This window comes from Centroberyx affinis, unplaced genomic scaffold, assembly GCF_046629955.1.
Source record: "Centroberyx affinis isolate AG114_WGS23_722 - 3 ecotype Tasmania unplaced genomic scaffold, CSIRO-AGI_Caff_v1 ptg000202l_1, whole genome shotgun sequence".
Classification (NCBI taxonomy): domain Eukaryota; kingdom Metazoa; phylum Chordata; class Actinopteri; order Beryciformes; family Berycidae; genus Centroberyx; species Centroberyx affinis.
This window is the reverse complement of record NW_027278894.1, coordinates 457,240-483,594: the sequence shown is the minus strand read 5'-3', so window position 1 is coordinate 483,594 and position 26,355 is coordinate 457,240. Positions and strand designations below refer to the sequence as shown.

Genomic DNA, 26,355 nt, shown 5'->3' with positions numbered 1-26,355 from the left:
CCAGAGAATAAGGCTGGTGGAGGCAGCTTTTTTTAAAGAGGCAGAGGAAGAAAGGCCCTGTTTCTTCCCCCCTGACTTCACCGGCGTTTCCTCTGTTTTCCCCCTGAAACACCTCCTCCACCTCCTCCTCCTCCTCCTCCTCCCAAGGCTGTTGCTGCAGAAAATCCGAACATGTTGGAATAATACGAGAATACCAAAAAAACAAGGTCACGCATCTTTTCATGAATAAAAAAAAAAAAACCCACACAAAGGTTCATTACAAGTTCGTCTCTCTCTTTCTCCCCTCTGTGGGGGTTGAGCGGTGTATGTTCCCGTTGCCGTGTTATTGCGCCGAAGACACGGTTTGAATCTCCGAGCTATTGTTAACTCGCGTGTAGCCGCTCCGTCTATCGCCCGTCGAGAGCTGCTGTAGATTCACCTCCTGCGGTGGAGATGGCTATATCGATCGGCCCGTCTCTCGCACACCTTCAAATTCATTGATTGTTTGGAGAGGTGTTTTAATTGCTTATGTGCTAGTACACTATGAGAGAAGACGCGGGGGAGCTGGAGCACACGAGCAGCGCATGTTGCCCGTGGATGTGAGGAGAAATAGTGTCGGCCCCATGGCAACAGCGACACGGTACGGGTCAAGGGACACACGACTCTGCATGAAGGCCATTACCCTTGTATATATGTGGGTGTATATGTTCATCATCATGGGCTACGTAGAGTAGGCGTTATAATCATTCATCATCTACATCATTAAGCTGCATGTGTCATGAGATTTCCCCCAGCTGAGAAACCTCTCGGAGTTGCCAGAAGGAGCACTTCATTTAAGGCCCGCTTCATTTCAGTTTGAATAGCGAAACTGTAGTGCAATAATACTGGACTTTTATTCTTTATGAGCTCGGCCCTCAGTGTATAACACTATGGGCTCTATGGTCGTGAATCAGTGGTGCAACTGCGGCACAGTTGGAATCGGAGTTGGTCTGGTAGGGGGCTGGCATCAGTCGTGGCCAATCAGATCATCTCTTTCCTTTCCCTTTAAACACGACACACTGACAATTTCACGAGGGCGAGAACAGTTTGGAGCAAGTCTTCCACAAAAGCTTCTCCCGGATGGAAAGCGATGACCTTGTGGCGGGCGGTGCAGGATCGCCGCGAGCGAATATACAGCACCGTAAATTAAATTAGCTTGGGAGGAGATGATACATTTGGTTACCGTGTCGCCCTGGTCCAAGGAGAACCGTCGCCCGATGCAGGAAACGGTTCAGTGATGTCAGGCGAGGAGCCAAACAGGAGTTGGTGGTGAACTGCAGGGACAGTTTGGATATGGGGGGGGGGAGCATCCACCAGCCAGTCCCCGATGTCTGTAGAGGATGCAGCCACCTTCACAATCCACACTCCATGCATCATGCCGCATAATGACAGTTCTATGCTGAATGAATCATTTAACCACTGCCACATCAGTTTGACTTCTTGAGGGGTTTCCATCCAAGTCAACCGTACATCAAGTCAAAGTCAAGCCAACATCCACAAAAAGGGTGGGTAAGCTTTTGAATAGGATCTGCTAAATAACACAGAGCACGACTGCGCCTGTGCGGGAGGTGCAAGCACAAATCCCGTTAATCCTTGACGACAACATTGCACTGCGCTGCTTGATCGTTACTGACACCCCCCCCCTCTACTGAGCTGCTCCTCCCAATTCAGCACAGTCAAGTACATGGCGGGTCACCAAAATACCAAATGGGTGCAGAAAAAAACTTAAGTTGTTGGTGCAAAGCCCTGCCATGCACCGTCACGAAAATAGACCACTAAGGCTGTGAATTTCCCCTAAAACTCACTGTCTATGAAATGACTGTAATGAGTCAAATCTGAATCTTAGTGGTAAAATTCACATGAAAGCAGGGTGTAATGAACGGACAATGCATTCTAGATAGAGATTCTATCAGGAGCTGATTCACAGCATGCGGTCTTTCCATTATTCCATTTCTTGAAAGATTTGAGTTGGTGTTCTGACGATTTTTGCCTTTTTACTGAGGGGAATCCAAATGGCTTGGAAGAGTAGTTAGGAGGAGTAGGAATCTCCTCATCAGACCTGGTGTTTTCAGCAAGTATGTGTGTGCTAACAACAAACTAGCAGGCCAGTAGAAGAGAAGAGATTGCAAGAACGACAGAGAATGAGAGTCCATGGAGCCGAAGCATGGGGAGCCAGCGATGCATTCAGTTTAATTGGTGCAAATCAAAATATGTAAGCATTCAATGGGTAGGTTGGGATTCAAATTAATGATGTTTTGACACTACTGAAATTCGTTCTGACAGCCATAAACACCACATCTCCAAAAGGCAATTCTACAGAAACGAAGAAGAAAAACGTTCTTTTCAGTTTGCCAACCATACATTTCTGAACGGGCTGCATTCTGATGTTCTGAATGGGCTTCAAGGACCAAAGGGTCACGGAACTCACTCCACCACATAAAGTAAAAGACCATGGAAACTTTCAGTTCAAGTAGAACGAATAAACGAATGAAGATAAATAGATAATTACTGTTAACTCCAGTATCGAGTAGGCGTTGCATGACAGCGTTCGACAAAATGCACGTTTCTATCAGTCACCAACTCTGTAAAGCAGAGATGCGGTGTACACATAGAATGGCTTTTTACGATCCCTCGTGAGCACCAAGGAATGGCTCATAAACACGATGGCATTTACACACGGCTGTTTAAACCTTCACGCCATCCATCACTGTTTTATGGCTAGTTAGCTCAGACCGCGCCATGGTGACCGTCCTCAACCCGCCGGCCGTGTTCATCGAGGCTCGTAAAAATCATTATACATCTCTCCGCGGCGCGTGCGTGTCCTTGTCGTTAAGTTCTGAACGCCGGGTGTCGATTTTCGCTCGTTCGATTCTGTTGTCGCCCCTTCCCAAAATGTGTTTATCGGGAGTGAGTCAAGGCAAAGAAACAGGTAACGCATTCATTCTGGAATAAAAGAGAATAGTAACTTTTCCTCCTTATACAAAGAAAGCTACCTAAATATTCTCAAACTTGTCAGATGAGCCCCTAATGGTACATCACATTTTGTCAAACTTCACCCATTGGAAAAACATGTTGAGTCCATGATAATTCACAAGGAACAGGATTAGGTGCCATTCCAGAAGTGTTAGACAGGCTATGAAGTCGTGGTAGAGGAATGTCTGCTTATTCCGGGAGCAGTCTTCTTCTCATAATGTTTTGAAACGGCATCTCTCACTTCCCCCGCACCCCCAAAAATATTTAACATTTTGCATTCATTATACAGTGGCAACACATTATTTCATTCCGGTGTTTGGACTGCTGTTGAAAGTTGTGAAAAAGGAGCGGAAGTATTGTTGACTTATGAATAAGCAATAGGCACAACTAATTCCAACTGCGCAGTTCCACAGCGAATTAATTTATGGTTTCTCATTAGTGAGTCTTCAAACAAAAAAAAAGCAAACAAAAAAAAAAAAGCTACAACATGTGTTGAATAGAGACAAAACAATCTCTTGGATTTCGGTTGCTCAGGCTGGTTTGTCTTGGGGTTTGCTGAGGCTTAAGCCTTCCCTGCAGGTTCTCTGTGTAACTGATAGCTGCTGTTTACCAGAGGACTGTGTAGAGGCTCATTATTAGGCCGTGAAGCTTGTTATGAGGCTGTGTGTGAGACTCGTTAGCAGCTAATTATTTCTGAGGAGCTGCCGGGAAAGTCTGGATGCAGACAAGTAGAGAGAGAGAGAGAAAGGGAGACATACAGTAGGATGATGGACATGGTGTTGCACAGACTGGGGTCAAATTCGCCAATAATTCTCATTATTTGTTTAAACCTGCTGGGAGTTTCAGATGCGTGGGGTTTAGTGTGTTAAGACTACTGAGATTAGGGTGCGACTGATAAGGGATTTTGAAGGCCAATACCACTGCTGATATATTTTTGTATTGAAGCTGACCATCATGAGACCCTGGAATTCTCTAATGCTACTGCTACTACTAGTACTACTACTAGTACTACTTCTACTACTGCTACTACTACCGTTACTACTACTACTACTGCTACTACCATTACTACTACTGCTAATACCATTACTACCACTGTTACTACTGCTACTGCTACTATTACTACTACTAGTACTACTTCTACTACTGCTACTACCATTACTACTACTACTGGTACTACTACTACTGCTACTACTAATAATAATGATAATGATAATATTCATGCATACTTGTGTGGAATCAGATTAAAATATTGCATTAGAATCACTTAAGATTAAGGGTTTCCCATAGACAGCCACTGTAGTATTGATCAATTATACAATAAATATGTAATCAATCAAAGTGCATCATATCCATGATATTGGAGGTGGATGACACTGACTGGACCACATCCAGTTTTTAATAAAACAATATTGGTCCATTTATCGGCCAACTGATACATCAGTCTCACTAATTCAGATATTGTGTAGACAGGATACAGAATGAGGAGGGGCAGTCTGATACAGTGTATACAGTATATATCTGTTTTATGACCTCAAGAGCAAGACAAAACTATTGAAAAGCTTTCAGCTCAAAATTATATCAGCATCAATGGGAAAATAAAAGTTTAACTTGGAGATTAAAGGTTCACCACAAAGTTCCTGGTAGACAATGGTGATATACTGCTTACACATTACTCAAGTTATAACGTTGAGGGTACAGAATATGAGGAACACCTTAATATTAAAGGACTACATAGGAGTTTGGGAGTTTGGCCCATTGGTCACCTTACTGACATATCTGATGAGAGGATTATTAAGAGTAATGCCTGACACCTAATGGTGAAAAGTAGGGTGCTGAACTGGCCTTCTGCTATTGGCTGGTCTTTGTGCCAGGTGATGTCACCACCTGTTGTACTCTATAGAAGGTGACATCACCTGGCTCAAAGACCAGCCAATAGCAGATGGCCAGTTCAGTACCCTAATATTTTGGGTGGGGTTTAGTTATGAGTTTGCCTGACCAAGTTTTTTGCGCTGTTGATTCGTAAATGGACTTCACTAATGATGAAGATGAAGGTTTTGTTTTCAGAAGTTATGAATTTATAGGCCAGAGAATAAAAAACAAAACCAACATTGGATTACTAAAAGGTTTATCTTCATACTTTGGCTAATGCTAGCCGCCTACATACTACTGTATTCTTTAGTGTTAGCGCACTGGACAGAGCTAGGTACCGGAGACACAGAGATGATTTTGGTGCCAATACTCTCGTCACATGTTGGGTAAGGTGACCGATGGCCTAAACTCCCAAAAAGTTGGTGTAGTCCTTTAAGTTCCCCTCCTTTGTATTGTCCATGTCCCAGTTGTTTAATGTTATAAATCCAGCCTTTCACCTAGATTCAGCTGTTGATAATATTTTGTACACTTGCTGTATATCACATCATGCAGCCGTACACCACGGCTGCAGTTAAAGTGAGTGGGAAGCCGTTTCATTCTCCCAGAAGTGCCTCTCCATTTCCACAGATTGTGGCTGTGGTACATGGTGGCCGTCATCAAGATGTCTGCTCTCTAAATGTCAACTCCTCTGCTATCTATCTCCTCCTCTATCTCCATCCTCTATTAGTTCCTTGTTCCTTGCTCTTTCTCTTCTTTTTCACATGACACTTTTTCTTTTCCTTATCTTTTGCGATTTTTCCGATATGTTCCCCCCCTCTCTCTCTCTCTCTCTCTCACACCCACCTGCTGTCTTGTGATATTTTTTCAGCCTGCACACCATCTTTCACTCTGAGTGGCCTTCTAGTGTGTGCGCCTGACTGTATGTGTCTCTAAGTAGGCTACTGCATATGTCTATATGTATAAGCCCATGGACATCTGTCCATGTGTGTGCATAAGCATCTACATCAGCAAGTGGGTGTGCTGTTCCCACTACTTTCTCCTCTCAATGTGTGCAGTTTGAGCATATCTGACAATAGACAGTAGGTGGACAAATCTGCAAACAATTAGATTAAATTAATGATCCCTTTGGGCATTTTGTGTTACAGCAGCAGAGAATAGGATAAAGGTAATAACAGAACAAATACAGAGTATTAGAGAAGATAATGCGATGGGTAATCACAACAAAAGAGTATATTTACAGCAAATAAAGACAGACATAAATGCTGCATCTTTGTTGACAGATTTACAGGTTAGAGGTGGATGTGTGCATTGCTTGCCAACAGCATTAGACAGACCGCTATCAATAATTTATGCCTGATTTTTTTTCCCATTTGCATCAAGATATTATTGCTCTTCTCCACTGGCTGCGAATGTTGATCACGCATCACTGACTTGAAGGTGCTTTACGGCTGCCTCGCTCCTCATTGTTTACATTGAGGAAAAGAGAAGTCTCACAGCACCTCGCCTGCTGCGTGTTATTTTTATGCACAGCACAGAGGACGGAAATAGCCCGTCTCTACTCCTGAATTTCTTATAGTCCCACCTGAGCGAGACAACTGACGCGGTCCTACAGAGCAAAAACAAAACAAAAGCCGAATTCATAATGGTACTGATGATGATGGAGGGGAAAGACGAGGAAAACAGCCGGAGCAGATGCATTTCCACAAATAGTGCACACACTTATGATAGAGATATGATCGGAGCAATATGTTTCATCTCACAACCCACTGTATAAATTTTGCCCCCATATATATGGGCAGGGGATATAGCTTATACATGAATTATTTCGTATATAATAATAAATCAGTTATACAGTAAAACATAAACTGTGACTGCTAAAACCTTGATCAGCGGATCCTTAACTGTTAGTAGTTATTATATTGGGTTATTCACTACAATGGGAGTCAGATATCAGTTTGCATCTTTTCCATTTGCCTGCTGCACATGTGAAACAAGAGATGCTTAAAGCTCTCTTGTTGAATTTCAAACTGCTTTATACTACAAAGGCGTAGTTGTTATTCTGAACTCTGTCTGAACCTGTTGTGTTTTTATTCGGAAAGAACCGCTGAGTGACGACGCGGTAATCATTTCTCTATTGCAGAGGTGCAACCTTTGTTGTTTGCACTACAGGAAAAAAAAGACTTGTCCTTGGTGTTCTGGTTGAACCCTCTGGCTCGGGAAGCCATGTTCTCCTTTTAACCTTTTTCATTTGATTAAGAAGGAAAACCGTGTTTGACCCGCGCTGTGGGGAGGCAGGCAGGGAGCTGGGAGCTGGGCCAAAACAGCAGGGAGCTGAGTTCAAGTGGAGGAGCTGGCAAAGCCAAGGGTGGTGACGGTGCAGGCACACACACACACACACACACACACACACCCACCACAGATACCTACACTGAGCCACACGTATGCAGGGACACGTTTGAATGTATGCACATACCACATGTAACACAAGCACATAAGCATACATATGCAGGGACTTGCACATTAATGCATACACATACCACACACAACACACACACACACCCATACACAGAGGCACACAGGCAGGGACTTATACATGATAGCTCACACACACACACACACACACACACACACAAGGATATAAGCATACATGCATATGCACACATACAAGCATAAGTACACAAATACATTCACATAAAGGCGCACACACACACACACACACACACACACACACACAAACCATCACAACAGCTTATACATAATGAAATGATAGTTGGGTTTGAAAACATATACTAGACCATCACCATTATCTATAATAACTATTATTTGGTTTGAAAACATGTAATATGCAATAGTATGTAATCATCATAATGTCAATGATGTAAAGCAATTGGAGAACATGCTGCTGTGCAATGTGTGTGTGTGTGTGTGTGTGTGTGTGTGTGATTCATAAAAAAAAATGTTTTAAGGGCTTTTGCCCTGGGGTTTGGTCTGGTAAAAGTCTGTCTTTCTCAATATTGATATTGATATTGTTGCTTGTGTGTCTGTGTGGATGGATGTGGGAGTTGATGAGTTTTTAAGGTGATTTTAGTTTATTTTTCCTCCGGTTTGTTGTGAGATGTTTCATTAAAGAATCTAAAAACGCAATTCAATTAAATCAGTCTTCCTCTCTATTAAAGAACAAGGGAAATGATCATGTTGTTGTTTGTAAGCAACGTTTCTGCTACTCTGCTAGCCAGCAGTGTCATGCCAGGGCAATTTTAACTGACAAGACAATCAAGGACAATACTGACAGTATAGAAAGCTTTCAGGTGACATAACACACCTGTGGCGGCCATATTGGAGTCCTCAGCTCTTGAGCAACAGTGGCTTTCAACAGCAGGTTGCGTTTCTAGACATACAACTTCTCTGTCTCAACAGAACTGAATAAACATGGTTCATTTCTGTGCTGTTTTTGACTGGGAACTGATCATTTCATCACTGATATTGATTTTGTGTTTAGATGTCAGCTTGTTAGCTATCTGGTCAGCTAGCCATCACTGCCTTGTTAACACATTTGCTTAGCACACTAGCTGACATATCGAGTAAAAGCTAGCGTTAGCAGTAGTTTCATGTTAACATTAACATCAGTTAGCTAACAGTTTGTTCAGGTTAACTGAGCTGACTCTTCACAAGCTACAACTCAGAGTGTTTTGGAGTAGAGACTAGAGCTAAAGACAAGACCGTTTTTGTACCTTCATTGGTAACACTTTACAATAAGGGTCACCAAGTTAAGGGCTAACCCTTAATTAACAGTTAACTAATGTGTTTGGTAATCATTTACTAATGGTGTTCATGTTAACTAAGGTATTAATTTATACATTATTTAGTAGTCGTCTTTATAAATTATTAAATAAAGTATAAATAAATACCCTAGTTAACATGAACACCATTAGTAAATTACACATTAGTTAACTGTTAATTAAGGGTTAGTTATTAAGCATTAACTAACCCTTAACTTAGTGACCCTTATTGTAAAGTGTTACCCCTTCATTTAGAAACAAATCTAGTATAACTGAACTGACCTACACCCACATTACAGCAAACTTGACTGTAGCCTGGTTGTTACATATCTAGACATTATTAACTCACAGCCAATTGGAGCCACACTTGGTTGCTAGGAGATTTGTGACCCAACCGCAAAGCCTCTGATGATGACAAGCACAGAGCACAAAACAGTGTCCCTCTCCCAATCTTAGATAAAAGAGTAGAGTACCATACACACCTGGCCTTAAAATCCTACTGATGTATAAGAATCTGTACAAGAGAACATAACATGCAGTTGCAGATCAGCAGTGAAGCCCAGTGGTTATAGAGACTGTCCAGTAACCATATGGTCACAGATGTAACCCCAAGCATCCTCCCTGCTGAAGTGTCCTTGAGCAAGACACTGAAGCTGTTCTGTATCTGACCTCTGACCTCCCTGTGGAGGGGAGCAACAGAAAAGAGAACGTGGCTATGTCTATTTTATGATACTCTATTGATCCCTAGTGTTTGCTGTGTTGACTCCAAGTGCTATCAAGACAACATCAAGATCAATCTTCTACCTCCATTGGTATTTTAGTGCCAGGTGGATCCATACACTACCAACCACATCACATACTGAACAGCATTGACATTCAGAAGCTGATACCACTAGCTGCGTTTAGGCATTTAGCAGACTCTACTATCTATTGTGACTTACAATAGAAACTTACAATAGATGCAAGCAATACAGAACATAGTAACATTTGTAGATTTAATTCAGTTTTTAGTTGAGGTATGAGTTTAATCATGCTAGGGTTAAGGTTAGACAACAAGATATTTACAAAAAACAAACCAAAAATGTATCCATCAGGTAATATAAAAAAAATACTATCATCCTGAAAGCACAATTCTCTGTAGTGTAATCGAGCAACTCTAATACACATCAATACAGAGTATACCCTCCTCTTTCTCCAGGCATTACAGAGTATACCCATCTATCGGCCTAATTACCATCAACCTATATTGGACGCCGCATGGCTGTACTGTGCCGCCGCCTCCTCAGCAGCTACACTGTGATCTCGGGAGCCTTGAAAAGCTCTCCGGAGTGCCGTATGCAGCCCCTATGCACCAGCAGCCATCTCGCACGCCGCACAGCATTGACATTCAGAGGTTGACGCCACCCACCCGCACAGATCATGATGGATTCAGAACGAGAGCGGAAAAGGCACAGAGAGGCTCGCTGTTGCCAGAGCCCTTATGTATGAATAAACACCCCCCCCCCCCCCCCCCGACTGTTGCAGCGGCGTGTCGCGGCGCCGAGAGGAGAACGTTGAGCGAGTCTCTCCCGTATCACGAGCCTCGAGGCGGAATGCATAGAAGCAAACGCATGACGGGCCTCTCAATATCCTTGTTAGGCAACTGTGAAATAATGTATGAGTGGCGCCGGCGAAGTGATACATTTGGAGTTGTGTGGAGGTGCGGCGGAGCAGGGGGGGTGGGGGGGTGGTGGAAGAGAGCTTCCGAGGAGTCGGGCGCTCAAGCTGTGCACGTTGTTAGGAATGCACTGGGCCAAATTCACGGTCGCGACAGTCGGAGGTCGTCCGTGTCGCATCTGTCCCCGCATCTATCTCGCATCAAATGTGGTTAAGTAGAAGTGAACAGACATATGATAATGCTAAACTTGTCTCCAGGCAACTGGTTGCCAGCCTTGTCCTTGTGATAGTTGGAAAAAAGAACATGCTTTTTGATTTCCTAAACAATTTCTCAGTAGGTAAGTGAAAATGTCTGTGCTCCAAAAAAACGAAAAATGTCTCAGGTGCGCGAATTCAAAACCTCAGAGCATAGAAAATCAAAAGGAATTCGCACACTATAAAGGTAAAAAACAAAACAAAAAGAGGTCAGCTGATGCAAACAATGCCAAAATGTATTTAGATGGTGACAAGGTGAAAAAAGGTGGAAAGAACTAAAAGTGCAGTTGGCCTCTTTTTGGGTTTTTACCTTTTTATAGTGTGCAAATTCTTTTGGGTGAACTAAACTTTAAGACTCTGTTCATATGACTCACATCAGTTTGATACCACTTACTGTGATGTACACTATGAATATGTGTCATAAAGGTTTATGTCAGCCTAAAAAAGGTGTGGAAACTGAGTTTAGGTGAGTTTGCCCTGCACTACATCCCAATTTATTATTCGAGTGGAACAGCAGTGCTTTCTTGCGCATAGTGGATTTCTTGAAAAATAGGGCTTCTACAAAGGCTACTGGAAAAACCTGCAATTATATTTTCTACACATTTTATTTAGTCATTAATTCTTCTTTTAACAGCATAATGCATCTTAACCCTACCATTGAATAGGTGCTTTAAGTGTCCCATGATGGTCTCAATGCTGTTTTCGAGTCCACCCTGACAAGAATAAAAGTCTGGGGAAATTACAGAATAATCATACTTTTTTGGCATGAAAATAGTCAAATTGAAAGATATTAAATAGCACTACAAAACTGCTATGGTGAATTCAGTCTAAAATATTTGGATTGGTACTGGCCTTCAAAAACCCATAGCGGCCGAACCTTAGTTTGTTGCTTTTAAGTTTGTCTGTGGTGTCAAATTCCTGTGTAGAATATATTCAAACTGGAAAAATGGTTTCATAGCGTAGAAGTATAGCACATAGATTTGTCAGTCTACCATATCCATTTCCCTCCCAATTGCTGTTGTCAGGGAAAAACCTCACAACTCCAGTATTGATGATTTTTTACGTTTTCATTTGAAATGGCGTGGATGTCAGTCTAAACGTAAGGCTTTTTTCCCCCTTTAATTCCTAAGAAAGTTAATAGTAGAAAACCTAATAGTAGATCTCTATATATAAGTAGTCAGGAGTGAGATGGGAGGCTTGAGGTATTACTGGATTAAGATGCCGCCACAAAGAAACACCTCCAGCTCCCTTTGATCACAACCGTAATTAGCACACTCCATTTTTTCAAAGGAAAGAGGGATGACAGGTGTCCACGCCGCTTCCCCACCGAGAGCTATCTGCCGCCTCACACATTGTCCTCCGTCTTCCTCCACCTCTTCAGCCCCTCTCTCTCTCCCTCACACACGTTCCCACACACTGTCTCATATTAATTCCTCCCTTTTATTCTCGCGATGTATCACTCTCTCACACAAACACACAGAAGCCTCTCTGTCTCTCTTTCTCGTAAACACTGTCCCGCTCATTAATTCCGTCTCTCGCCATGATTTATTCTCTCGCTCATCACACCAGCACATGCAGTCTCTCTCTCTCTCTCTCTCCCGTTTCTCCCATATTCATTCCTCTGTCCGTTGCGACCGCCTGCCCCTCGCTGCTGCGGCTTTCTAGCACCGATTCGCAGCAATAGCCGGAGAGAGCCTTGCACTATTTATCTTGGAGATAATGATAATGCTTCAGGCCGCGCAGATCCAGCTCTTCACAGCCTTTTATGGTTCCAACAATGACAATGTGGAGATTAGGGGCGACTATTACTAAGAGATACACGATTAGATAGCCCCGCGTCTGAATCGGGGTCGCGCCAGAGTCGATGGAACTTGCAAGGCTTGCAGAGCGGCAGAAGTTAATTTCACTTAAAGCGGTAATCTGCGAGATCCTATCTTTCTTTTCTTTTTTTTTTTGTCTCCAGCTTTGTTGCTAAGCGTTCATCGCTGTGGTGTTTCTGCACTGCACTTCCCACAGTTCACCTGTCAATCAAACCGTGTGTCCAGCACTGTGACGTCTTTCTCCTTGGATTTTCCGTTTAAGCAGTTTCTTGTCTTTTCAGTCATGGTGGCTATCACTGCTCATGCTAACTACCCAGTTCTTCTTCTTCTGTTTATTCCAAACAATGAAAAACCAGTGGTGGAAGAAGTACTCAGATCTTTTACTCAAGTAAAAGTAGGAATACCACAGTATAAAAATACTCTGTTACAAGTAAAAGTCCTGCATTCAAAATCTTACTTAAGTAAAACTACAAAAGTATTAGCATCAAAATGTACTTAAAGCTTAAACAGTAAAAGTACTCATTATGCAGAATGGCCCATTTCAGAATAATACAGTATATAGTATTGAATTATAATTATTGATGCATTAATGTGTGAGCATCACTTTAATGTTGCAGCTGGAAAAGGTGGGGCTGATTTCCACTACTTTATATACTGCTGGATAGCTTACAGTAATGTATAATAATACATTACAATTTATTAGTTAATTATATTTTATATTAATAATCTGAATCTGCAAAGTAACTAGTAACTTAAGTTATCAAATACAGGTAGTGGAGTAAAAAGTACAATATTTCCCTCTGAAATGTAGTGGAATAGAAGTATAAAGTGGTAATACTCAAGTAAAGTATAAGTACCTCAAAATTGTACTTAAGTACAGTATTCGAGTAAATGTACTTAGTTACTTTCCACCTCTGCGAAAAACGCATCACTTATGTGCGCTAGAGACACCAGGTGTTTAGAACAGCAAATGGAAAAGCTTTCATGAACTGGATATAGGTTGAATCACTGTTGTGTTATAGCAATCGGCAATAGAGGATAGTAAAACTGACATTTATTTAGCCTATATTTAATATAAAATGTATCTAAAAAAAAACAAACCCGGAAAAACAAGCATCATTAAAACAAGGAACATAAAAGCAGGATGAAATAGTAAAAAAAAAACTAAAGAAAAAGGCGTTCTGACTGAAGCAGATGGTGATCTGTTGGTACGAAGTCCCGCGTCTCACTATCTGCTGTGTAGATTTAGCAAATCGCTCGGCGGGAACCGCCTCCTCGGCGTCGTAACGGCCCGCTGATCACTATCGCCCCTCTCCTGCGGCCTCCGAATGCGGGAAGCATTAGGGCCGTAAACGCGTATGGATCCGCCGCGTCGGGCCCTCGCCGTTAAGTGGGAAAAGACAGATTATCATTGCCGAGAGCAACTTCACAGGCCCTATCTGTTACACAGCAGTTTTTATGTCCCGGCTTTGAATATTATCTACAAGAGGAGGGCTGTGGGCATTGTTGCCGGCTCCGACTGTGTAATGTCAAATCGATAGCGAGCGCGTTTCGGGTTTCACAAATGAAAAATACAAGCAGATTTGATCAATGTACAAGAGGGATGTATGACTGGAGGCTCGTACCGGAGCTTTGCTGGCTCTCGTGATATAAGCCAGATCCATAGCCCGGGCAGCCGAGGTTAATCTATGAACACAGACCAGAATCGGCACTTAAGTCGGTACAGGCTCGGCACATTCTTATTGACTGATCCAAGACAAACCTATGAATAAAACGGTTTCAGTTTAAAAGAGTTTGTTGAGGGATTTCTACTGGCTGAATGGTGATTTTTAACGGAGAAAAGATTGTTACTTATTGATGCTCAATGCTCAGTATGCAAAAACACAGACGATGACATCCTCTGAAGTGTCTTTACTGTCAGTGATGAGTTCAGGAGAGCACAGAAACTTCAATGACGTGCAATAGTGGGTTGTGCTTTCATGCTGGCAATCGCTTTGTCAGACTAGAGGTCACTTTTATCAGATGGTGAAGTGGAAGGAAACTCTTCATTGACTCAGGGTTCCCATGAGGGAGACGCAGCATCTTCTAGTCAAAGGGGAATTCTCCCACAGATAGGGGAGATATTTTGACTTTCACAGCCTTGAAGGGTAATTCCTTTTATTTTCATGTGATGTTAATATGGGTCTTTGGTCTAAAGGTTTTCTAAAAACCAGTATGCTTTGTATGTTGCCTGGGTCCAGACCTTTAAATCCGCCCACTCCACCGAGTTGCCTGCTTCTGGTCTGGCATCGTGACGTGAAACAGCGGTTTCTCGGTTGAAAAATTATCGGTCCAATGAGCGCCAGGGGGGACTAACGATTAGCCAATCAGCGCCACGGGCGGGACTAATGCCGTTGTCAAGCTGTTGTCAAGCTGTGCGCCGGAAACAAGGAGGAGTAATAACAACAATGGCGACCGCTATAGACAAGATAGACGCTGCTATCCAGGCTGTTCTAAATAGATTAAAAGTACCAATTACTTTGAAATCCGAAATACTTTGTTTTTACTTCGCTCTGTGTTGTCAAAGATGCTCTATACTTTCGGAACCGTCTCTGGTGTTGTCATGGCTACGCATCAGTGTCGACTTAAAATGACGTTAGATTCAGGCGGATACGTTGGTCTCTAGTGATTGGTTAGGGAAAAATCGAATCCCCCTCCCCCACGGAAATCGGTTAGAGTGGAGGCAATGTCAGACTGAAGATGGAAATGGAGTGTAATGAGTTGACAATTCAGGCAATATCAGGCAACTTTGTATGTACACCTGGGGCCGTTTCCACAAACATTCTGAGAATCCTCTCAGAGAGTCTTATCTTAGCCTAAAACCTCTTAGCTAGGAGTCCTAGCTTAGGAGTGACTTAGGAAAGTTCTCAGAGCAAGGAATGGACAAGAACTTTTATCTTAGTGAGGAGGTGTGGTCGACCCCGTTGCTAGGTGTGATGCTCTCTTTTAGACGCTGTCATTGGTTGATCAAGAAAAATCAACACGCCTCTTTTTGTCATCCAGAATGAACATACGGAATCACATAAGATAAAACACAATTCACTTGATATTAACGCGTGGTTTGCTTAAACCTAAATTATCACTGCTGCACTGTTTGCCTGTTGCTAAATATCTTAACATTGTGATAACTTTCTTTTCTGCGTCTTTCAGCCATTTCCTCCTCTCCTTAAGAAACTCCTAAGCTCCTAAAAGTCCTCCTCTCTACTCTTAACAGTTTTCCATCTTAGGAGCTCTCTTAAGGGCTAAGATGCTTTGTGAATAGCTTTTATCTTTACTAGGATTTAGTCTTACTTTTAAGGGGAAATTCTTAGAAAACGTCATCACTCTCAGAGGACCAACTCTAGTACTAGGACGCTTTTTGGATATGGCCCCTGGACCCCTCTTGAACTAACCTATCTTCTTACCCCTCTTTAAAAAAAAAAGAAATAAATTCAATGAATGCTACTTATTCCTATTAAAAGGCTTAGCTGATAAAGACTGTGATGCACAGTTGGTTTCACTACTGTTGACAAAATGCACTTATTGTAAGCCACTTTGGACAAAAGTGTCTGCTAAATGACATAATGTAATGTAATGTAATGTATTTGGGTTAGACAAATATATGGGACCGATATTGGCCTTTTGTTAAATATCAGATATCAGTCAGTCAGTGTCTACTACTACTACTGATATGATGGAGGTTCCTCTTGACCACTGCAATGAAGTTTTATTTTCTTTGCAAATTTTATTTATTCATTTAATCCTTCAGTAATGTTTTTGTAGATTTTATTCTTCAGTCAACAGCATAATGTATCCCAGTTTCCCCTACCACTGAATAGAATGGCATCTGCTGGTTGTGCTCAAAAGAAAACAAAGTCATTATTTGTTTTGCCATAGGGGGAACTTTTGATTATTGATTTTAAGTCAGCAACAGCGTGGACTTTAGTGGGCCAGACATTGTGCAGCAGTAAAGCACATTAGCTATGCAAAAGATAAAACAGCAGAACCTTTTGCAAAGCCCTAAGACTGTACAGATGGCTTCACAAAACCCATAGAGTTATATGGGGTTTGAAAAACCATCTTTACAATCTCACGGCTTTGCAGGATGTTCCGCTGTTTTATCTTTTATCTTAGCAGACTGGCAAAATGAAACCAAATCTTCATCTTACATCAATTCTGTGAGGTTCAACTCCCTTTTGAATTGGAGTTGCAGAGTTTGACACTGTGCAAGTTGCCAAACACAGCTGACAGTTAATATTGTCTCTGATATGTAAGATTAAGGAACCAGGAACCAAGCCAAAATCATTGATGGTGTGTTCTTAGGTATAAACAATGGGAAAAATCTAAATATGAGATTTCTTCAGCTCTAATATGGAACAGTGAACTCACTTTCATGGCGAGCGTTGTACTTGAGTCGGTGGGTTGATGTGGACTCTGTGGAAATCGGTGTGTTCAAGGAAGATATACAAAGGAGAAGGGGATCAGGATGATTCGGAGGATTTTCTGGTCCTGCAGTGATTACAGCATGTCATTTACTGGAGTACCCATGGCTCTGTACAGCGATTCAGATAAAAGCGTCCGCCGAATGATAAATGACACTCTACATCCAGCTCGAGTCTTTCCGCGAGAGGCCAGGCCACCGTACCGGTCCCACCGCCGACACTGACAGACAACAGACGACTGTCACACTGACTGAGCTGTCAGCTGAGCAAACGCAGAAGAGCATCGCTGCCTTGAGAGCTTCAGAGCCTAACATCTTCCCTTTGTCACAGCATGGGCTTTAGCGTTAGTTCGTTTCAGGGCATCTGTGGGTTCTTAAAGTCTGAAAAAGTCATACAATACATTTAAAGCCTATGTTTACATGTCTTAAATACAGTTATTAGAGGTCTTAGCCACCATGTAATAACAGGTTTCTTAGTGCAGCATGTCTCTCTCACTCTTAGATGAATCCAGAACAGGCCTTGTAATGCATTTCCTGATTTCCTTTTTCTTAAGCTGCAAATGTACAGTTTCACAACTTTGATTAACTCTCTTCAGCTTTGCTTTGCTTTCACTTTTTAATTTTGGTTTTTAAATTGGTCTGAAATTCAATTCCAGGTATTATTTAAAAAAATGGAAAAAGATGTTTCCCTGTCATTTGCCACATGCAAGAAAAACTGAAAGAGAAGAAATATTGTATAATCTGTGGGGGTAGGACATGTCATATCACAAAACAGACAAATATCACAAAAAGACAAATAATATAGTAAGTAGTGAAGTAAGATATAGCGTGTTTGTCCTCTTTCTGGCTCTTTTTAACTTATGCATTACATAAAACATAGCCTGGTTTATGACTTGTGCCACAAGCCATCCCCTCTCTGTCTCTCAGTAAAAAATATAAATGCCAATAAATAGTTATGATTCCCTTTGTGGGAATTTGAATCTTTCATACAAAGCTTCTTTTTTTTTTTTTACCATTTCCCACTGTGCATTCTGAGAGTGACAGTGTGAGCAGTAAGCAGGACAGTTGGGAGTTTTATCACAGTGTGTGTAGCTTGGTGGAGGATGTTGGTGTGATGTTGCTCTCACTGGACCTGCTACACTGCAGTGACAAGGTTTGGGATTAGCAACAAATTAGGCCTGTTTAAAGAAGCGTTTAAGAGGATTTCACTAGGACTAATGGCCTCCAATGGTGTGCTGGTATGTACATATGAGTGTGTGTATAGGGCAGTGGTCTCAATGTGGCGTCCGGGGACCACCAGGGGTCCTTGAGGAGGTTCCAGGGGGTCCCCAGAAAATGGATGAATTGTTAAACTTCACCATTAATTAATTTACAAGAAGTTAACACAGTTATAGAATGTAGAAGAATGACTGTTTTGATCATAGTTTCTCTGTTATCTCTCTACCTACAATACAGATAGTCTTGGAATTCTGGACAAAATCATATCAAACAATAAAAATATTCTCAGATTTGGGTCCAAGAGACAAAATCTCATCAGATGGGGGTCCGTGGCCCTAATGTGGACTGAATTTGTGGTCCTTGGTATGAAAAAAGGTTGAGAATCACTGGTATAGGGGATCCTGGCTAGTGAAGCCTCTATTCCAGTGAGGATAGGACACCACTGTGCTGGATCCCTTTCAGCATTACATAGTGTAGAAAGACTAATTGCTCCCTCCTCGCTCCCTCCTCTCTCCCTCTACACTATAGAGGCTTCACAGCTGCGTCACTAATCTGCTGCCAACCAGGTGTGGCTCCATCATGGAGGAACATTGGACAATTGGCTGTTAGTTAATAATAGAACGATTCGGCTGGAAAAAAGAGAGACAGCTGGAAAAGCTTGTTGTGGCTGTAGATCCATTCAGTAACGTTCTAAGTAAAAGTGAATAGATTTGTTTCCAAATTTAGATTACTGTGATACTGCCTTTATAGCCCAATCCCTTTGGTTCTAGTTTACTAGTAAGCTAGTGTGCAGACCAGACGTGTTAACAGGATAGTATGCTTAATGTCAGTGTGGCAAATTCTGGACAGCGTTTAACACTCAGTAATGAATAGAATTAATCTTGCACTGTTTTCATTGAAGTTTCTCATTAATTAATGATGCTTCATTTGTCTTTTTTAAGCTGAATTTAGTTATAACCTTAATTTGTAGCACTTTTTGTTCCACTTCTCACAATAGCACACGTAGTTTTGCAATGTAAAAGCTTTGTCTAATTGTGGACACTTAATTCAGTTCATGTCTGTTTTTATAGCAACCCTTCCTGCACATTCATAATATTACTGTAGCTTTAGGAATTGTGGCTAGGTAATTAATTGTCTTATTTTTCTATTTATTGGCCAATATCGCCACCCATTGGATGTTTTTTTTAAAATACTCAACAGATATATGATTTACTGTTAACTGTGGATCCGCTACTCAAATACACCATTGCCCCAAAATTCAGTCTAATCTTGTTCATGTCCAAGCTCATAAATAATTGCCATTATGTCTATATATCCAGAAATTTATGAAATTGGATATTTAGCTTCTTTGATATGAATTCATGTCTCTAGCCTTTTGGCATGTAACTCATCAAGAGAATCACTTCAAAAACCGTAAGTCAGGTCAGAGATTGTGTGACCAGAACCAGTGACCAGACCAGAGCAGATACTATGGTTAGCTAACAAAATGACACTATATAAACACTACATTGGTCAGATATATCAGTGGTGACATTATTACAGCCACTGGAAAATAGTGTTAGCGACAGTCATTGTACACAATTAATCTCTATTAATCAACTGTAGGAACAGAAGACTTTTATCCCAAAGTGGTTTTTAATCTAATTTTATATTTCCTTCCCCTCATTACTCAGTGTTTCACAATGCAACTTCACCCCCAACAACACTTTAGCCTTAAGATGGCTAAAAGTCAAGAACATTTTGCCAAAGATTGACAAATGCTAAATATCTCATACTAGAAGGCAACTTTTCAAAGGCCACTGTATCCCACAGTGTCAATACTGCAGTAATGCCCAGTACAGTCCTTAACTGGGCTCCCCTTCTCTCCCTCTCTACAATCCAGTTTTACAGTGTTTTCGTTGGGACTCAAAGATGGGCGTAAAATTGTAGTCTTCTAAACTGCTCTGGCCATATTTCCAACAGCCTGTTTATGTTCCTGCAAAGTAAATAAAGGCAGAAAAGAGTGGCAGCTTAACAGTCTAAACATAGGATGCATTTAGTTTGATTAGCCTACACACAAGCCTGCAAAATCACGGGGAGCTCCGGTACTGTTTATGTTCACACAAATATGAACTACCAAAATAGCCAACACCCTCAATCCCTTAATAACACTAAGAGGCATGTTAGCAGCTCTCTACAGTGTTGTTAAACTGATATTAGCCTTTTATTAACCCTCTCTCTCTCCCCGTCTCTCTCTCTCTCCAGCCGTGTTTACAGAGGTGCCTCATGACATGACCGCCCAGAGAGGTCAGGACGTGGAGATGGCCTGCTCCTTCAGGGGGGCGGGAACACCCTCCTATTCGCTGGAGATCCAGTGGTGGTACATCAGGAACCACCGCGACTGGACGGACAGACAGCCCTGGACAACCAATGAGGTCAGCTGTGTGTGAATGAAGCTTCACTTCTACTCTGGGCCTTTTGCTGAAAATAAGAATGCATGGGTGTGGACTGGGGAAAATCATATCATATCAGCATTCAAGCATTCAAGAGCAAATAATATCTTGTCAGTTATCAGTCGTTGATCCACTTTAACACCAGAAATGTAGTCAATATAAGGGGCTTTGCAAGATTTGGTGGCAGATGATATTAGATATAGAGACTTTGCCACATCTTAGGTTTTAATGAACACCCATGTAAGAATGTGTCCTTAGTGTGTCCTGGAACATTGTCATTTTATACCATATAAGGTTTATTCCTCCACATAAATTGTATAATGACTTATCAAAAGTGGAGCAAGTAGAGTAATTGGATTAATTAGATAGTGTGAACATAAAGGAGCCAAATACAAAAACGCAGCAAAGTTAAAATTTCCACACTTTGGACCAAAGAAAACCAACTGTAGGTGTGATCGCACCCTAAGGTGCATACCATGTACCTGTGCTGTCCTGGGTTCAAATCCAGCCTGGGACTGTAGTCGCATGTCATCCACTCCTCTCTTCCATCTTTCCTGTCTCTCTAATATCAACTGTCCGGAGAACAGAATGTGTACTTAGTCAAGTTGTTTGGGTAAAGCTACAATATGCAACTTTTTGCCTTGAGACAGAAACAATTCTATTCATAGACACATGTATCTAATGCATAGAATTTAATATCTTGCATTCACACAATGAGTGTTGGATAGACAACTGTTTTACAATTTGTTTTATTATTGTTGTTTTTTCATCTGTTTTTTATTTTTTTCCAGGTGGCACCCGAGGAAGAGATGCCAAAGGATGCTACTAAGATAAGTGTGAGTTAGCCACTGTCTGCTGTCATTCTGAGAAAAATGTTATGTTTGCCTGTTTGTCACACTCATTTTATATAATGTGAAGTGGCACAAAACCTTTATGATCACATTTAAATTTCTTGTTCTAGATGTTCCAAATGATATTCTAGTTCTGCCCTAGTGCATACCAAGATATGATTCTCAGTTTGTTGCAGCGTTTACCGCAGTGAACGCTCCGGACAACAGCTGAACAGTTCCCATTCACCCTCGACGGGTTAGCAGAAGCACAGCGTCAGCCTGAAGAGCGGGCCGCCCCGGAGCCGGTGGGCGGTTAAGTGCCTTGCTCAAGGGGCCGCGGGGCCGCGTAGCGCGCCATCGTCAGATTCTCATAAATCCTCCCTGCATCTTTATGACTGCGGCGCCAGAGTCCCAATAATAAAGCCGGGCCGAGACAGCGGAGAGGTTGAGAAGTCAGCAGAACTTTTTATATCTCCTCTGGTATCCATAGAGACTCCTAGCCTGCTGAGACTCTAGGCTAATGGTTTGGAGAAGACAACACGGCCTTTGCTGACACACATTATGAAATATGTCCTACTAATTAACTGAAGCAGTGAGGAAAAATGTAGGAAGGACTGCACATCACCAACCTATCCCTCTAGCTAAAGTCTCCTTCACCACCAATTAGAAACATTTCTAACCCACTTTGCCAGCTTATCATTGGTTTACAAGCAGTGATGTAGCAGTGACAATGATCCTCATAGGGCAAACAACCACCAATAGAAACAAAAGTCAGTAAAAATTTCAGGAAAGCATTAATTTATGCTTTTTGCCTTAAAAGACCCATATAACTTAAATCACTGCTTACTATTTGTACCATTAATTTCTGCTATAAATATGAATGTCTCTTCATCTGCTATAGTATGTGAAGGCTGTGGGGAATCTTGTGTTCCACTTCCAAATGCATGTACACCGACACACACACACACACACGAACATGAAGCCTCTCTTCCCTATGGATGCGCTCCCCATAGGCTAGCTGCTGCTGACTCGCTGTAATGAAAGCACCAGCTGTGGTTTGGGTGACTGCGTGTGTGTGTGTGTGTGTGTGTGTGTGTGTGTGTGTGGAGCCGTGCACTGCAGGCTGTACATGTACAGCTGGGTAAAAATCATTAGGAGCTCTCCGCATACCGAATGTTGGTAAACACGCGTCGTCGTCAAACAAAAGCATATGCTAGACGCTCACACGTACACACCCGCCAGACACACACCGATAGCGGCAGACATGCTATAACACTGTGAGGGCTAACACTGAAGCATGTAGACATCCGAGGCCCACTTGCGACAGAGGGAGGCGGGTGATAAAGGAAGTAGTATTTATATCTCGGTGCGGTGCGTCACATGGAATGACGTCCCCAGACTCCCATTATCTTAACACCGCTTTGTGAACTCGCAAAAACATATTTTTCCTCCCAGCTGAAGTCTCTTCGTACTTTAAAAGGGCCACAAATAGAATTTGTTAAGCAGCACCTGTATCTAAGAGTGTGTGTGTGATTGTGTTGTACAGCAGGATACTGGCATCTATAGACACCAGTATCATTTAGATTTAAATTTGCTACTGTTTGTGTCTAGTTTACATTTCCCCCAATCATGCTGCATGCAATTAAGATTTTTTTCACATTTACTTGTCTGTTTTTAAAAATACAGACTTTTCACTGTCACACCTACCTTGAAATTAACCGCGGTCCCGGCTAACAAAGATGGCCTAAAGGATGTGGAAGACAAGGAGGTGTCGATCAAGTTCTAGAGGCAGCATGTTTTTGAGGGATTATTTCCTGGAGGAGACTTCCATTTCTTCCTGTGGGTGACTGACAGGAAGCGGAGCGTAACGTAATTTAGCACCGATATGAAATATGTGATGGATGATGTCGCTCTGTGGAAGTTGTTTTTCATACCGGAGAAGAATGAATGGCAGAAAATGGCTTCTCCTGACGGGAGGGAAACGAGCGCTGATATCTCTAACTATCCTGAAAATGTGCAGACACCACAGAGGAACCTGGACCATTGATATGGACTTAAAAAAACCAACTGCTATCCTTTAAGAATGTGTATGGAAGAAGTGTATTGGCCATTCATGCTATATACTGTACTTGTATCCCTGGATTGTCAGAGCATAGGTGGGTGTGAGATAGCTGAAGTGTATGTGTGTGTATGTGAGTTGATGCATTTTTGTGTGTGTGCGCCTTCGCCCACATCCCCACTCAACCTGTTTCTTTGCCAGACAGCTTTATTGACTGAGCGTCTCTTAGAGAGATTCCTGCGGGGCTGCCAGTACTGCTGAGCGTGTGTGTGTGTGTGTGTGGGAAGATAAAGGCCGCTCTCTAAGTGTTGCATTATTGTGCATCTGTTGTGATGCGGCAAGTATTTCATTTTAAGGCTTTCAGCCACATAGGCAATGAAGGACAGGCCAGTAAAGAAACGAGCTGATAGGCAGACGGAAGAAAAACACGGGAAGAGGCCGTGAAGCAGAGGGAGAGAGAAAGACAGGGAAACAGAAAAAGACGTATTGTCACATTTTTTAATTGCGATATATTGAATTTCTATATATCGTCCCACCAGCCGCTGTAGTGCCCCACTCGAGTACTGTGTCTTTTTGTGTAATAATCGGCACTTATCTTCATCTCTGCCCGCCAGGTCGTGAAGGTCGCCGGCAGCAACATCTCCCACAAGCTCCGCCTCTCCGCCGTCAAGCCGTCCGACGAGGGCACCTACGAGTGCCGCGTGTTCGACTTCAGCGACGGCGCGGGCGCCCGCCGCCACCGCGTCCGCGCCTACCTGCAGGTGGTGGCGCCGGGCGCCGGCGGCCGCGACGGCAACTTCGAAGCCCTGGACGACACCACCAAGAGGGGCGGCGGCCTCGGGTTCGGCGACGGGGACGACGTCGGATCGCACGGCGGCGCCAGGGAGCACGGCCACGGCCATCACCAGGGTCACGGGCGCCACCAGGACCACGGCAAGCAGCAGCAGCAGCAGCAGCAGCAGCAGCAGGCCTCGTCGCCGGCCCGCCACGGCCACGGCCAGCAGCACAAGGCGGGCAGGGAGCTGAGGAAGAGGGACGTGGACGGCAGCCACGGCCCCAGTGACTGCACCGACGAGCCGAGCTGCGTGCTCTAGACGTCGGGGGGGAGGGTTGGGGGGTTGGGGGGGTTATTACAGATTACGCAAGGATCGCATAACTCGTATGTATCGCAGCATGAAAACCTATTATTCCCGCACAGCGCAGGCCTGCCACACAAAACCCAGAAACGCGCCCGTTCCCTTGAGATTTCTGGCTTTGTGGTTAAACGGTGCTGGAAAGGTAGCTTTTTCTTGCTGCGCGTGGGTCTGGGTTAGACTGCTCATCGTCCAATAAAGCCCCGGCTTCACGGCAGCCGGCGAGGGGGGGCTGACGCGCAGGTCTAGGCGGCTCCACCGTTTCCGGTCACGGCACCGAACAAAAAGACTCTAGTCTCACTATAAACCCGCTCTGTTCCACTCTTGTATTTTAGATACTGTAAATGACACAGGCCTGCTTTCACTCTCATACCTCCTCCACTGCCTTATACTCTCATTTCATAACACACTCATAACACACAAATAAGTATGATGTTGTACGTTTTGGATCCGTCCCCAGTAAGGGAAAATTTTCCTTTTTTTTTTCCTTATCAGAAACTCCAGCTTCATCCGGCCCTATAATATCACCCGGAAGTCTTCCACTTCTGTATGGTGTAAAGTCTGATTCCTTGGCTTTTATCTGCGTCGTCTGCTAGTTCCTTTCCTGAATTCCTTGAATTCCTTTTTGTCAATTCTAAGAATAATGGACTGAAACATGGTGCAGAATCTATGTACGCCCCAAAGTTCAGCAAGTTGATCCATTTTAAATAAATTCACAATAAGCATGAGGAGAAGAAAACATGCTCTCTTCAGCAGGAATTCATCAGATGTAATTCCCTATCCTGCATTAGTGCTGCAATAGTTTCCACACAATTCCACCTGGGTGGAGCAACAGTACAGCAGCAATGCAGCAAGCACGTTCAAAGTGGGACTTCTATGCCAGACACGTTTGTACACTGTTTAAACTAAAGCATTATGGGCCAGAGTTTCCCTTCAGCATCCCGGGTCGATCATTAACTGCATTTACAACGGAACAGAAAATAGGAATTTTTTTTTTCACCCCTCGTGCCACAGATTTGATCCGTTCATGGCCGAGAAAAATCGACGAAAAGATCAAATTTGTGCCACAAAGAGTTAAAAAGTCAGATTTTGTGTGCCTCTAAATCTAGTCTTTATCTGACTGCAGGTCGGTAGAAGAAACGTGATCTTAGTGCATGACGCTTTTTTTGGGAAGAGCGGTCCTGAACTCCTATCCCGACTCCAGTCCCTATAAACTCACTCTGTCCCCATCAGTCATTGAAAAGGCCTCAATCCTCTCCACTACAAGCCTCTAATCCACACTGTATATACGACTGTATAAACTGAAATAAAGTGAGTGCATGTTCAATAAGGTTTTCTTAAAAACTTTTTCAACCATACACAAAGACAGCGTGCCGCTTAAGGATCTATTTTCTGTCGTTTCTTTGTCGCTCATCGGTTGGGTTCGTTCAGACGTCGTCCCTCTCTGTCCTGTATATCTTTTTTCTACTATACGAGTCCAATAGAGACAACTTCTTTTCAAAGTGCAGTTTTTCTGTTGCTCTACTGCTCTCCAAAAGTGCTGTACAGACAGATGAATGACACATTCTCTTCACAGCTGCTCAGAATGGGGTTTCCCAAAACTATCTTAGTACTTAAGGGGTCTTTTAAACGCTGGGCCGGGTCGCAAGCGCTATCTTATTTTAATAAGCCTAGAACCCCGGGATGAGATGATTTTTTTTTTCGGTTTGGGACCTGGTCTTAAAAGGTTTAAGAGGCTGTGCGCCAAATTACTCTCTCTGCTCTATTGTAAGTCGATGAATATCTCTTCTCTAGTGTAAAGGTGATGATACATAGGGAATATATGAGGCAATGCATATGGGAGATATGACATTC

General features: G+C 42.8%; 1 protein-coding gene across 1 annotated transcript in view; it reads left to right on the top strand.

Annotated features, from left to right (window-relative positions):
• LOC139661078 (V-set and transmembrane domain-containing protein 2-like protein) overlaps positions 1 to 24,462 on the top strand; it is a 41,277-nt gene extending 16,815 nt beyond the window's left edge. The window contains exons 2-4 of the mRNA XM_071539412.1: positions 20,292 to 20,461; positions 21,271 to 21,315; positions 23,983 to 24,462. Of these exons, the coding sequence (XP_071395513.1) occupies positions 20,292 to 20,461; positions 21,271 to 21,315; positions 23,983 to 24,462 (695 nt within the window). The remainder of the gene's footprint in view (positions 1 to 20,291; positions 20,462 to 21,270; positions 21,316 to 23,982) is intronic.
• Positions 24,463 to 26,355: the final 1,893 nt, after the last annotated feature.